The following is a 14,799-nucleotide window of genomic DNA, read 5'->3' on the forward strand; positions in this document are numbered from 1 at the left end:
TCGGGTGAAATGATCTTTGCACAGCGAAAATATCGTTCTTGATGGCGCATCGTCTTGTGTAAGCGGGTCTGGCACTGCGGAGAACTATGGCAGCCTATGTGCACTGAGCATTCTAGTATAGATTGCTCAGTCAGCAACATTTGCTTTGGTCTGCCTGTGTAAACAGGCATTTAATCGACCGCCGATCGGTAAACATTTAGCAATCAGGGATCGTATTGTGCGTCCGGTCGGTCCTTGTAAACGGACCCTAAGTTGGGGTGTACATCTACTGTTGCATAGTATTATTGTTCCCATCACTATTATATAGAGTACATAATCTTATGTACGTGATTAGAAGAGCAGTTTATGCAATGGGTATAATTATTTTAGTGCACACACCATACACAAGGATTTAAGGGGACATAGTCCATAAGTTCCGACGTTGGAGAAAATAATCACACATATTCCTGAATAATCTACTGATGTAGCAGAATCCTTTTGCTCCGAGACCCTAGGGCACATTTTCTATTTCCACTATACAGTTTAGATACACCTGTAGGACAATAGTGTGTGGAGTATTGTGTTCCTCAACATGACATACAACTGTTCACTACGGACTTTGTTTCTTTTTCCCACTTTTCAAAACAAAAAAATCGACTGCTTAAACACTCCAATTCTGATGGCAAAATGCACATCCTATTACTGTTTATACTAGTTCCTGTCTGATACAGACTCAGGAGTCGAGCCTGCATCTTTTCCGGCAGATAATGGCTGTGTAACACAGCCATTATCTGCCTCCAAGAGCAGAGAATGGAGCTGAGCTCCACCTGCTGTTAACCACTTAAATGCCGCTCTTGATCTTTGACAGTGACATGTTAATGACCTGAATAAGGGTGTGTATCTTTTCAAAAGGCCATCAACTCCATTTTACCCCACCCCACCATGTAATTGTGGCGTTCCGATGGGTTCATCTATGGCAGTCGGTAGCCTGCGGCTAGTCCTCAAAGGAGACCATAACTTTTACTATATACTGCCATACTACGGCATAATTGTACTGACCGGGGAATTATATGGATGTCATTTTTACCATATAATGAATACCGTAAAAACAAGCCCTCATATGGCCATGTTGACAGAAAAATAAAAAAAACTTGTGGCTCTTGGAAGAAGGGAAGCAAAAAACAAACAACAAAAATTGGAAAATCGCCATATTGATTTGTTACCTTTTGCATCCTTCTAATAATAAAAGTATTTTAATTTCCATGCATCTTGTGTACCAGCTGTTTGTCTTATTTTCTTCTTCAATTTTTACTTGTTTATTTTTTGTGACCCTTCTTCCCTCAGGTAAACGTCCATTATTAGTTGCGCTAAAGAACCGATACAGCTCAGACAACACTTCTGTGGAGTCTTTACCGTCAAGTGATCCTAAGATTGATTGTGACCTTCAAATGAGGCTTCAGAACCAGGAAGGAGACCTGGAAAGACTGAAGCAGGAGCTCACCAGCCAGAAGGTGAGCATAGTGTGCACTGTTACCCAAAGACAACAAGTACAACATATCAAGACATGCAAGGAAGCCATGATGCCACATTAGTAGTAGTAAAACAAATACAAGCTTTTTAGGCTTAAAGAGTAACCGTCGTCTTCATTTTTGTTACATAAATCAATATTACACTTAAATAAGAAACTTTGTAATATTTCTCATTAGAGAAATCTGTTTCTTGTCCTCTATTGATCTTTCACTATCAATTCATGGGTAAAATCTGTATTACGTGAAGAAAGATTTTCCTACTACTGAGATAGGAGATGGCAGCTGGTGCTTATAAGATTCTATGGGGAGGAGGAAGGAACTAGAATCAGACACTGACGTTCTGGAATGACAGTTTCACATCTCCATAGAACTTTATGAGCAGCAACTGTCACCTCAGTAATAGGAAAGTCTGTATTCACTCAAAACAGATTTTACCCACAAATTTAGAATTTTGAGACTGAATAATCAGCTCAGGTGTAGAAATAAGCAGATTTATCTAATAAGATATATCACAAAGTTTCTTGTATTCTCACGTACTATTGATTTATGAGGGAAAAATGAAAACAATGGTTACTCTTTGATTTTACATGGACTCGGGGCTGACTTAAGTCCTAGAGTCATTGGTTTGAATCTGCTGCACCTTCTACATGATGTTTTCATGCTTATGTGGATTTCCTTTCCAAATCTGAACATTTTAATTCCTTGAAACATGTTTTTATGGACAAGGAAATTTGATTGTCAGCATCCATAGGGCAGGAATTACTACATGAATATTGCCTTCATAATGCTGCAGAGTATGTGAATACTATATACCGTATATTCCGGCGTATAAGACGACTTTTGAAGACTGAAAAATCTTCTGTCTAGTCTGGGGTCGTCTTATACGCCGGTAATGCTTTTGAACTTTCAGAAATTGACATGCGGGGATACTCTGGGGGTGTTAATAAGCTGCCGTGGCCGTATCCCTGCCATGTCGGAGTTAATATAAGGTGGAGGGAGTTAAAATACGGCGGCGGTAGGTCCAGACAGTCAGCTCTTCTGTGCTGAAACTGACACATCGCTGCGTATTCCCAGCTCCGGACACAGCGCAGGGCTTCTGTGCCGACAGCTTTCACTTGTCACAGAAGCGCTGCGCTGTGTCCGGAGCTGGGAAGTTCGCATCGCTTCTGTGACAATATATAAAAAGCCGGCAATTCAGCAGCGGCATAAGCCGGCACCCGACAATTTAGAATAGAAAGAATAGAGCTTCACACATAGATTAGATAGATAGAAACATGTCAGTCACATATATATGAAGTACAGGGACAGTGCTGGTTACTGTACTTGTCATCTAGTGTTAAAATAACGGATTTATTAAAAAAAAAATTGGCGTGGGGTTCCCCTTAATTTTAGTCTCTAGCGGAGGTTAAGCAGACGGCTGGGGCAGATGTTTGAAGCCTGGGAAGGGGGTAATACCCACAGAGCTTCCCAGGCTACTAATATCAGCCCCCAGCTGAATACCTAGCCTTTACTAGCTATTAAAATGGGGGATCCCAAAAAAATGACGTGGGGTCCCCCCTATTTTAATAGCTAGCAAAGGCTAGGCAGACAGCTGGAGGCTGATATTAATAGCCCAGGAAGGGAGCCATGAATATTGGCCCCCTCCCAGGCTAGAAACACCAGCCGTCAGCCGCCCCAGAAATGGCGCATTCATAGGATGCGCCAATTCTGGCACTTAGCCTCGCTCTTCCACGCTGCCCTGTAGCGGTGGCAGGGGGTAATAGGGCTGGGGTTGATGTCAGCTTATAATGCCAGCTGACATCAAGCCCAGGTTAGTAATGGAGAGGCGTCTATAAGACACCCCCATTACTAACCCCATAGTCAAAGTTAAAAAAAACACAAACACCCAGAATAAAGTCCTTTAATTGAAATAAAGACACAAATCTTTATTGTTCTAAATTAAACCATACTTACCATCACGCCCATTCCAGCTGAAGCCAACGATCTCCTGTAATAAAAATAAAATAATAAAGCAACCTCATCCTTACCTTTCCATGGTTCCCAGGACGGGTCCAGCTCTGCTACATCGAGATGACAGGCTGGACCGCAGCAGAACGCCGCCATCCAGCCTGTCATCCCGCAGACACTGAGAAGCGCAGGCATGCTTGCGCTCCTCAGTGTCTGACTGTGACGGCATCCAGATGAGCCGACAATGAACTCAGCTCACCTCCTGGACGTCCGTCACTGACAGCGTGGGAAACTTCTACTGCGCATGCGGGGAGCAGGAGAATTTTCCCACGCTGTCAGTGACGTGCATGAGGTGAGCCGAGTTCATTGGACATGATCTCGGCTCATCTGGATGCCGTCACAGTCAGACACTGAGGAGCGCAAGCATGCCTGCGCTTCTCAGTGTCTGCCGCATGGCAAGCTGAACGGCAGCGTTCTGCTGCGGTGCAGCCTGTCATGTGAATGTAGCAGAGCTGGACCGGTCCTGGGAACCATGGAGAGGTAAGGATGAGGTTGCTTTATTATTTTACTTTTATTGCAGGAGATCGTTGGCTTCAGCTGGAATGGGCGTGATGGTAAGTATGGTTTAATTTAGAACATTAAAAAATTGTGTCTTTATTTCAATTAAAGGACTTTATTCTGGGTGTTGTGTTTTTTTTAATTACTTTACTAGAAATTCATGGTGGTCATGTCTAATATTGGCGTGACCCCATGAATTTCGGGCTTAGGGCCAGCTGATAATGCCAAGCTGGCCCTAACCCCTTTATTACCCAGTGAGCCACCGCACCAGGGCCCTGGATGAGTTGGGTACAGCGCCAGAAGATGGCGCTTCTATGAACGCGCCATTTTCCGGGGTGGCTGCGGACTGCAATTTGCAGCGGGGGGGGCCCAGAAAGCTTGGGCCTCCCTGCGCTGCGGATTCCAGCCCCCTGCTGCCTAGTTGTACCTGGCTGGACACAAAAATAGGGCGAAGCCCCACGTATTTTTTTTTTAAATTATTTCATGAAATAATTTAAAAAAAAAGAGCTTCCCTATATTGTTGTGTCCGGCCAGGTACAAATAGGCAGCTGGTGGTTGGGGGCAGCCCGTTCCTGCCTGCTGTACCTGGCTGGACACAAAAATATGGCGAAGCCCCACGTCAACATTTTTGGGAAAAATTAATTACAAAATTAATAATTTAGGGACTGCATCTTTATTAACCCCTCAATTGTCATTTAGTGTTAAAATAAAGGATTTTTTAAAAAGAAAATTGGCGTGGGATCCACCATCATTATAGTCTCTAGCGGAGGTTAAGCAGACGGCTGGGGCAGATGTTTGAAGTCTGGGAAGAGGGTAATACCCACGGAGCTTCCCAGGCTACTAATATCAGCCCCCAGCTGAATACCTAGCCTTTACTAGCTATTAGAATGGGGGAACCCCCCAAAAAATGACGTGGGGTCCCCCCTATTTTAATATGTTTATGAGTGACAGTTTTCCTGCTATATACCTGCATGTCATAAGAATTTAAATTAAAAAAAGGACAATGTTAAATTCAAATCTGTTTTTTTTTAATTTTTACCGGTGTTTGGTATGCGTTGGAAAAGGGGTAGTCTTATACGGTGAATATATCCTAAACTCGATATTTTAACAGGAAAGTAGGGGGGTCGTCTTATACACCAGGTCGTCTTATACGCCGGAATATACGGTAAACAGAATTCAAGATATTGACCCTAGGCAGATCCCTCTGCCAGAAGGAAGAAAACGAAGTCCATGTCTGACCCTTTAACAAGACTTGCAAAATGACGTGGGGCTGTGATTGGTTAATATTCCATTGGTAGTAGGCTATTATAGGGTACTTGCCCCTCATCGGTACAGACTCTACTGGTTCTCATTAAGGAGTCTTACAGACTAAGCTGTACATGAAATGGGTTGTAATAGGTGGTACTAGAGAGATCTTTTTCTTCCTTCTGGGGGAGAGCTGCTCTGAATACATTTTTTTATAAGAGCGCATTGCCTGTAAGATTCTCTACTGCAAGTGGATCTCCTTACGTGAACCAGGGCCCTTGGGGGAGAAAAAAAGTACTTCAAGTGATTTGTAAGGCCAGACAAATGCATGTAATTCATATGTTTTTTTTTTTTTATGTAAACAAATGACTACTTACCATGTTATAGGTAGCCATTGCTTGCTGACTTCCAGACCTTGCTAAGGTTTATCCAGGCTTTGTACAGCATATTCTACATTCCAGAGTCCTTTTTATTACCTTCTGGACACCCAGTCTTCCCGCCTAAGAGATCTGCTGGAATTATTCTCCATTTCTAGCTGAGCTTTGGTAAACGGGGAAATGTGAGCTAAGCTAGTCTTGTGATGTTGGGTCAAAGCAGTGGAAATATTCAGCCATTAATCATGTTTGTGTAGTGGGCTTGGACGGAGATGCTGCTCCTTTCCAGATGGATACTGTTAACTTCTGGATACTATTAATAGTCATATGATCATGTGAGCTTTGAGCAAGTCCCTTTTCCTTTTGGATGAGCTCAAGGTTTCAGCTTTTATGTGATCTCGTGACTTCTGTATATTTCTTGGCAGCATAGGTTACTAGATACAGCTGCATAGAAGGGGTTTTTATCACTGCTGTGCTTTTTATTGTTGGCATGTCTGTAACAAGGTTTATTTAATATATTCTAGGTAAAGACAAAAGGTGTATTTCATTTAGCCAGTGTTACGATCCTATCAATCTATCAGTTTGCTGTTTTCTGGAGCTCTTCTGAATCAACCAGTCATTTGCCTTTCTGGTGGACACAATTCATTTCTTCACCACTATTTAATGATCAACGTGATACATTATTTTCCCACTTACATATCAGTTGTCAAGGATTTTTACCTAAATGTTTCCTGTTTTATAGAACTCTACACGTAAGGCCTTATTCACATGTCAGTGTTTGGTCTGTAGTTTGCATCAGTATTAAAGGGAATTTGTCACCAGATTTTTGCAACCTCATCTTAGAGCGCTATAATGTAGGAAAACAGACCCTGATTCCAGCGATGTGTCACTTAGTTTACTGGGTGCAGCAGTTGTGACGCAATCAGGGTTTTTAGATTCAGCAAAAGCAAAGCTAAGAAAGCTGCTCCGGCCAACACCAGGCTCTGTATGTGCATAGTCTATAGACCGTGAGCTGCATATCACAGGGATGGGCGTGGTCGGACTACACTGTGTGCAGAATTATTAGGCAAATGAGTATTTTGATCACATGATACTTTTTATACATGTTGTCCTACTCCAAGCTGCATAGGCTTGAGAGCCAACTACCAATTAAGTAAATCTGGTGATGTGCATCTCTGTAATGAGGAGGGGTGTTGACTAATGACATCAACACCCTATATAAGGTGTGCTTAATTATTAGGCAACTTCCTTTCCTTTGGCAAAATGGGTCAGAAGAGAGTTTTGACAGGCTCTGAAAAGTCCAAAATTGTGAGATGTCTTGCAGAGGGATGCAGCAGTCTTGAAATTTCCAAACTTTTGAAGCGTGATCACCGAACAATTGAGCATTTCATGGCAAATAGCCAACAGGGTCGCAAGAAGCGTGTGCGCCAAAAAAGGCGCAAAATAACTGCCCATGAAATGAGGAAAATCAAGTGTGAAGCTGCCAAGATGCCATTCGCCACCAGTTTTGCCATATTTCAGAGCTGCAACGTTACTGGAGTATCAAAAAGCACAAGGTGTGAGATACTCAGGGACATGGCCACGGTAAGGAAGGCTGAAAAACGACCACCTTTGAACAAGAAACATAATATAAAACGTCAAGAATGGGCCAAGAAATATCTTAAGACTGATTTTTCAAAGGTTTTATGGACCGATAAAATGAGCGTGACTCTTGATGGGCCAGATGGATGGATCAGTAAAGGGCAGAGAGCTCTACTCCGACGCCAGCAAGGTGGAAGTGGGGTACTGGTATGGGCTGGTATAATCAAAGATGAACTTGTGGGACCTTTTCGGGTTGAGGATGGAGTGAAGCTCAACTCCCAGACCTACTGCCAGTTTCTGGAAGACAACTTCTTCATGCAGTGGTACAGGAAGAAGTCGGTATCGTTCAAGAAAAACATGATTTTCATGCAGGACAATGCTCCATCACATGCATCCAACTACACCACAGCGTGGCTGGCCAGTAAAGGTCTAAAAGAAGAAAAAATAATGACATGGCCCCCGTGTTCACCTGATCTGAACCCCATAGAGAACCTGTGGTCCATCATAAAATGTGAGATCTACAGGGAGGGAAAACAGTACACGTCTCGGAACAGTGCCTGGGAGGCTGTGGTGGCTGCTGCACGCAATGTTGATCGAAAACAGATCAAGCAACTGACAGAATCTATGAATGGAAGGCTGTTGAGTATCATCGTAAAGAAAGGTGGCTATATTGATCACTAATTTTTTTGTTTTTTCATGTCAGAAATGTTTATTTCTAAATTTTGTGCACTGATATTGATTTACCTGGTGAAAATAAACAAGTGAGATGGGATTATATTTGGTTTTTATTAAATTGCCTAATAATTCTGCACCGTAATAGTTACCTGCACAAACAGATATCCTCCTAAGATAGCCAAATCTAAAAAAAAAACACTCCAACTTCCAAAAATATTAAGCTTGGATATCTATGAGTCTCTTGGGTTGATTGAGAACATCAATAATAAAAATAATCCTCTAAAATACAACTTGCCTAATAATTCTGCACACAGTGTAGATCTCATGCCCTGCTGTAGCTCCAATAGTCATAAGGTCCTGGTGATACAAACTTTATTGTAAGCAAACAGCACACAGCTTAATAAGTGACACATTGCTGAATTCAGTGTTTTATAACCTCTACCTCATGCTGTCTTCAGATTACATGGCAAAACCTGCTGACAAATTCCATTTAATAAGCCTAATTCAGGAGCGGAACCCATAGAGAGAAATGCTGTAACTGAAAGATCCCCACATGTTCAGTATTTCATCTGTGTTTGTAAGCCAATAATCAAGTGTGGCCAAAATGCAGCTCAGAATATTTACATGTGAATAAGGTCTAAACAGAGTTCATGCTGTTAAGAAAATATTACACCAAAATAGATCCTTGTGCCAGGCTTACTATGAAATCACATAAGCACCATGCAATATGAGCAGTCTGCTGTGAAAGTCTTACTAATGATGCCCATTCTACAAATTGGCTATAGGGCAGACCGAACAAAACCATCAGGCGAGGTAGTGACTGTAGAAGTCAATGTCTAATCCCTTAACAACTTTGCAACATGACCAGGAATAATGGGAAACCAGAAACTCCTCTATAGCTGTTTCAGGTTATTGGCTTGGTGAAACAAGATTTTTCTTGAACAAGATACTAATTTTAGCAAACTTTTCTCCCATGACGCATTGGCAATAAGACTGTGTGCTCAACGTTAAATACCTTGTAAAAATCCATGAGCTCTCCTGATTCGGCTGGTCTTTTCCATTTTGTGCTGTGCTTCTCCATTGCTGAGATATTCATATTTGTTGGTTTTGGAGCACGATATGTGAAATGTCTGCTTTCAGATCAACTGGGCGTTTCTTCTCTAAGGGGAAGAGGAAAGGGTGAAAGTGTATGCCCTTAAAGAAGACTGAAGAAACAGCCAGTTGTTCTGCAAGCAGACATTTCACATATTGCGCTCCAAAAGGAACAAATTTGAATATCTCTGCAATGGAGTGACGCAGCACAAAACTAAAAAGAGAAGCCGAATCAGGAGTTCAGGGATTTTTTACAAGGTATTTAACACCAGTTTTTTGAGCTAGGGACTAGTGTTGAGCGAGTATATTCTATTAACCCTTAAGCCGAGTATGCTCGGGCCGAGCTCCGAGTATTTATAGCTGCTCGGTGATATGGTTGAATCGCTCCCGTGTGCATGATTTGCGACTGTTTGACAGTTTTATTACGTGAGAGGAATGTCTATTTCTTACACATTCCTCAAATGTAATAAAGCTGTCAAACAGTTGCAAATCATGCACACGGGAGCGATTCAACCATATCACCGAGCAGCTATAAGTACTCGGAGCTCGTCCCGAGCATACTCGGCTTAAGGGTTAATAGAATATACTCGCTCAACCCTGCTAGTGACAGGTCCTCTTAATTTTTTTTTTTTTTTTACTTCCCCTTAAGCTGCCTGAACACTGTAGGCTAGGGCTACTTGTAAGGCAAGAGGAGACAAACACTTAAACTTACAATATATATTGTAAAATAGATATATTTTGTACATATACATAGTCATGGCTGAACGTGTTGGCACCCTTGAAATTGTTCCAGAAAATTATTTAAATTACACGTTTTGTTGTACACACGTTTGTTTCCCTTTGTATGTATTGGAACAACACAAAAAAACAGAAGGGGACGAAAAGGCAAATTGGGCAGCATTTCACTTATTATTTGGCTGCACACCCTTTGGAATAAATAACTGCAATCAATCTTTTCCTATAACCATCAACAAGCTTCTTACACATCTCAACTGGAAGTTTGGACAACTCTCTTTTGCAAACTGCTTCAGGTCTCTCGTATTTGAAGGGTACCTTTTCCAAACAGCAATTTAAGACCTCTCCACAGGTGTTCGATGGTATTTAAATCCGGACTCATTGCTGGCCACTTCAGAACTCTCCAGAACTTTGTTTCCATCCATTTCTGGGTGCTTTTTGAAGTATGTTTGGGATCATTGTCCTGCTGGAAGACCCATGACCTAGGACGCAAGCTTTCTGACACTGAGCACTACATTGCTACCCAAAATCGTTTGGTAATCTTCAGATCTTATGATGCCTTGAACAGTCAAGGCACCCAGTGCTCGAAGCAGTCAAACAACCCAAAAATGTCTTTGAACCTCCATCATATTTGACTGTAGGTACTGTTTTTTTTTCTTTGTAGGCCTCATTCCTTTTTTTGGTAAACACTAGACTGATATGCTTTACCAAAAAGCTCTATCTTGGTCTCCTCTGTCCACAAGATGGTTTCCCAGAATGATTTTGTCTTACTCATGTACATTTTGGCAAACTGCAGTCTAGCTTTTTTATGTCTATGTCAGCAGTGCGGTCCTCCTGGGTCTCCTGCCATAGCGTGTAATTTCAAGGTCGACAGATATTTTGCGCTGACACTGATGCACCCTGAGCCTGCAGAGCAGCTTGAATTTTTTTGGAACTTGATTGAGGCTGCTTATCCACCATCCGGACTATCCTGAGTTGCAACCTTTCATCAATTTTTCTCTGCCATCCAGGGAAAGCAGCTACTGTGCCATGTATACTTCTTGATTATGTTGTGCACCGTGGACAAAGGAACATCAAGATTTCTGAATATGAACTTGAGAAACAAAATTGTTCAAAAATATCAACAATCTAAAAGTTACTCAGACAGTTCTTTTCTCCTCTTTCTGTTCTCCATGCTTAGTGTGGCACACACATACAATGCAAAGATTGAGTAAACTTCTCTTTTTTATCTGGTTTCAGATGTGATTTTCATATTGCCCACACCTGTTACTTGTCACAGATAAATTTGAACGAGCATTACAATTTTGACTGGCCCATTTTGGCGGTGTTGGGTCAAATGATGTCCAACTTGCTTTTTTTGGCTGTTTTTTTGTGTTGTTCCTATACACACAAAGGAAATAAACGTGCTTATAACATAATGTGTAATTGCAATAATTTTCTGGGAGAAATACTTCATCTTCTGGAACAATTTCAAAGCTGCCAACACTTTCAGCCAAGACAGCGGTGAAATAAAAAGAATTTTATGTATGTGTGTGTGTGTGTATATATATATATATATATATATATATATATATATATATATATATATATATATATATATATATATATATATATATATATATATATATATATATATATATATATATATATATATATATATATATATGTGTGTGTGTGTATGCATGTGTACATGGAAACATTGAATCTAAACTGCATTATTGCTCAGCAAGATATATTTACAAAAAACAAAAGTTCTTAGCAGTATTGGCCAATTCATGTGTGCCCATCAGCTGCGGCAAGGTGATCTCCCTCTGATGGGTACAGATTCTGCAGCAGTACAGGTGGGCTAACCTCAGAATTCTGCATGTTGGATTTTAATCTGACATGTGAACATTGCTTATTTTATTAATCTGAGGGGTGAAAAGCACAGCACATTTGCTTTCTTTACTTAGAATAGAGCATTCTGTGAAGTCTGTACCAAGCTTTAGAATTCTGCATTTTTGTGTAATTGAGACTTTAAAAATGCTAATTTCCCTTATTGCACTGTAGTTTACTGCATTCTTATTGTGGAACTGATGTTGGAATTCCTCGCCATGTGTTAACATAGCCTTACTGTGATGAATGGTAGGATTATTGAGGGGAAGGTTTTTTGGACTGTAATATTGATGTACATATGTATATTAGATTACCTTATTTTGCTTTGAGTAACATTTATATTTATGAATTGTGCAACTTTTTCCTCTTCAGGAGCTTGTAAAACTTTTGCAACAATCATTAAAGTCTTCGCAGTATGATAAGTACTTTGCTACGCCTTTCTCTGATGAACTCTCAAAAGACCATTTTCAATTGCTCCAACAAAAAGATGATCACATTCGAGATCTCAACCTTCTTCTGGAGAAGAAGACTTTGGAGAAGGACAGTCTTCAACAGGAAATTGAGGACCTGAAATGCAGTGTTGAGCAAATGAAAGAACAGCTCAACATGATGATTGAAACAATTCAAGCTAAAGATGAAGTGATTATGAGACTATCCAGGCAGATCAGTGACTATGAGGAATCTTCCCCCTTATCTGGCAACACTTCCGACTCCCCCATTCAGAAAGATGTAGAAGAGCTGAATCGGTTAAAAGTAAGTACCTTTGAGCTTGAGCTTGCATACCATGATTCTTAAAAGGAATTCTTGTATCTGTAGTAAGTTCTGATCACTTCCAGTTATTTGTGCATGTATATAAAGCTAGCAATTCTGTCTTGTATGTTGCAAATATCAATTTATATCTGTCTTATATAAATGACATATTTTGTACATACTTGGTCATCTATATTGTAGCATTTTCAGGTACCATTTCCATAAATTGAATAGATCTGACTACTTATTAATGTTAATTGTAGTAGATATACGGTACTCAAAAAATGAAATACGGGTGCTCGAGAAAGGGTTAGAAGCACATGAGAAATGAAAAATTGCGTGGTGTTAAGTTCTTAAAAGGAACCTTGTCATGTCATTTCAAGCATCTAAACTGTCCCCAGTGCAATGTGCATCACTAACACAAGCACTTTATATAGTTATATCGTACCTGCTCATTTAGTCATAGGGGTATGCTTAATTTTTGTTCAGTCATGGCCGTCACCACCCACTCAATTTGATTGTCCTGGAAGCACTGAAATCACTTGAAACCGTTGTAAAATCCCAGTGTGGAGCGTGAAGCCGCGCTTCGGCAGTGTTGTGGGGGAATGGTATTAGTCTGGTGTCTGGACATCTTTGGTTCTTCACTTTGTCATCATCTATGTCACAAACACAAAATTCCCCATCCTGGTTCCTTAGCAGTGTCATCCTGCTCCTACCCTAATGCTGTGCCACTTATTGCCCCGAAGTGTAGTACACAGTCACTGCAAAGCTAGTAATGCCTCACACATTGTGCCCACAACCTTAATGGTGTCAAGTAGATATTGCCCCCAACAATAACCCTTCCAAGCAGTTAATACCCCCAAAATTAATAGTTGTACACACAGCCAATCCAAAATAATTGTACTCTGCAGATATCAGTAAATGCCTATATAGTTTCCACAACATAACTAACTGCCCCCATTATACCAAGCATAGTGCCCCCAAAAGGACCAGTATCAATAATGTTTCACAATATTACTGTGGCAAGCATAATGCGCTTGTGGAAGCCCCCATAATAATTGTACCAGAGTAAAGATATCTGTAGTGCTGCCGGCATTATTGTTGCTCCATATCCTTCTCATAGTATCCTCAAAAGTAATAGTAACACTGTGCCAAAGAAATCAAAAGTAAAAATACTCCCCTAACCGTGCTGCTCCGCACAGTGGTTCTGACTACAGGCCTGTGCTGGATTGTGAAATGAGCGGACTCTGGAAACGACAGACAGGCATCACCGCTGTCTCCTGCATGGGAGACCTGCCCTCTTATTGACGGACAACCCAAAATGTGGTGTTGTCTGTGTACAAGGGTGACTGTGGATTAAGCTCCTAGTATTGCTTCTGAGTAATGCCCAATCTCCTTGGGATCTCTCGACAATCGATCTAAAGGTTGCAGACTTGGACTGTCAGCAGCGGTTTCTCATGAGTATAGCCAATGATGACATTGAAATTGCTAGGTGCACATGTTTATTCTCTAATCAAATGTGACACTGACTTTTTTTTAAATTATATTCCACACCATTTATCTACCCAGCATATTGTAAGGGCCTCACATGTGGCTTTTCTCTCTCTACACTGCATACAGCTAGCAGTTTTTAGCAATACTGTTTTGCCTTGCCAATAATATTAACCCAACCAGAGAATATTTGCATCTTCTTTTGCTTCCTATGGAATTAGCATTAGGGTTCGTGCCCATGACCATAATAATTCGGACGAGTGCTTACCGTCGTTTTGACAGATGGCATTCATCCCCATGGTATTCCAAGGGGCTGTGTACATGTCTGATTTTTGTTTTTCTCTTTTTCCTCAGACCGAGCCTGTCCAGGAAAAAAAATCGCAGTATGCCCATATTTGATCTGATATTCGGATCACACTCAGCCATGCAAGTCAATGAGTCCGTGGAAAACTTCGGACTGCACTCGGATGACATCTGAGTGCAGTCTGATTTCCATGGACTGCCAAAATGGAGAAGTTAAAAACTTTTTTCTCCATCTTCTCCTCATCCTAGAGACTCTGATCTCACTCTGATCTCACTCTGATCTCACTCTGATCTCACTCTGATCTCACTCTGATCTCACTCTGATCTCTCTGATCTCTCTGATCTCACTCTGATCACACTCTGATCACACTCTGATCACACTCTGATCACACTCTGATCACACTCTGATCACACTCTGATCTCACTCTGATCTCACTCTGATCTCACTTGTGTGATTTGCATATTCTACCCGATATTCTCAGTTGAAAAATATACGGTCATGTGACCGTGGCTTTATAGGGACTCATGTGAGTAGGCTGACATAGCATGGGGGGGGGGCATTAGATTAAAATAGGTTTTTATTTTTGCCAAAAAGCTATTTTTTTTATTTTTATTATTGTGTCTACACTTGTGTCCAACAGTTACTATAGTATTAGAGTTGTGAA

General features: G+C 41.0%; 2 protein-coding genes across 4 annotated transcripts in view; one reads left to right on the forward strand and one right to left on the reverse strand.

Moving 5' to 3' along the window:
• LOC141166222 (uncharacterized) overlaps positions 1 to 5,864 on the reverse strand; it is a 91,888-nt gene extending 86,024 nt beyond the window's left edge. Inside the window, exon 1 of one of the 2 annotated variants that reach the window (XM_073652692.1) lies at positions 5,636 to 5,864. The gene's annotated coding sequence lies outside the window, so the exon portion shown is untranslated. The remainder of the gene's footprint in view (positions 1 to 5,635) is intronic. The other variant, XM_073652691.1, reaches the window with a different exon arrangement.
• TBC1D2B (TBC1 domain family member 2B) overlaps positions 1 to 14,799 on the forward strand; it is a 64,165-nt gene that overhangs the window by 19,698 nt on the left and 29,668 nt on the right. For both annotated transcript variants that reach the window (XM_073652689.1, XM_073652690.1), the window contains exons 5-6: positions 1,324 to 1,490; positions 11,963 to 12,343. In XM_073652689.1, the coding sequence (XP_073508790.1) occupies positions 1,324 to 1,490; positions 11,963 to 12,343 (548 nt within the window). The remainder of the gene's footprint in view (positions 1 to 1,323; positions 1,491 to 11,962; positions 12,344 to 14,799) is intronic.

This window comes from Phyllobates terribilis, unplaced genomic scaffold, assembly GCF_046119375.1.
Source record: "Phyllobates terribilis strain yellow unplaced genomic scaffold, ASM4611937v1 Scaffold_11__3_contigs__length_659146591, whole genome shotgun sequence".
In the NCBI taxonomy this organism is placed as follows: Eukaryota; Metazoa; Chordata; class Amphibia; order Anura; family Dendrobatidae; genus Phyllobates; species Phyllobates terribilis.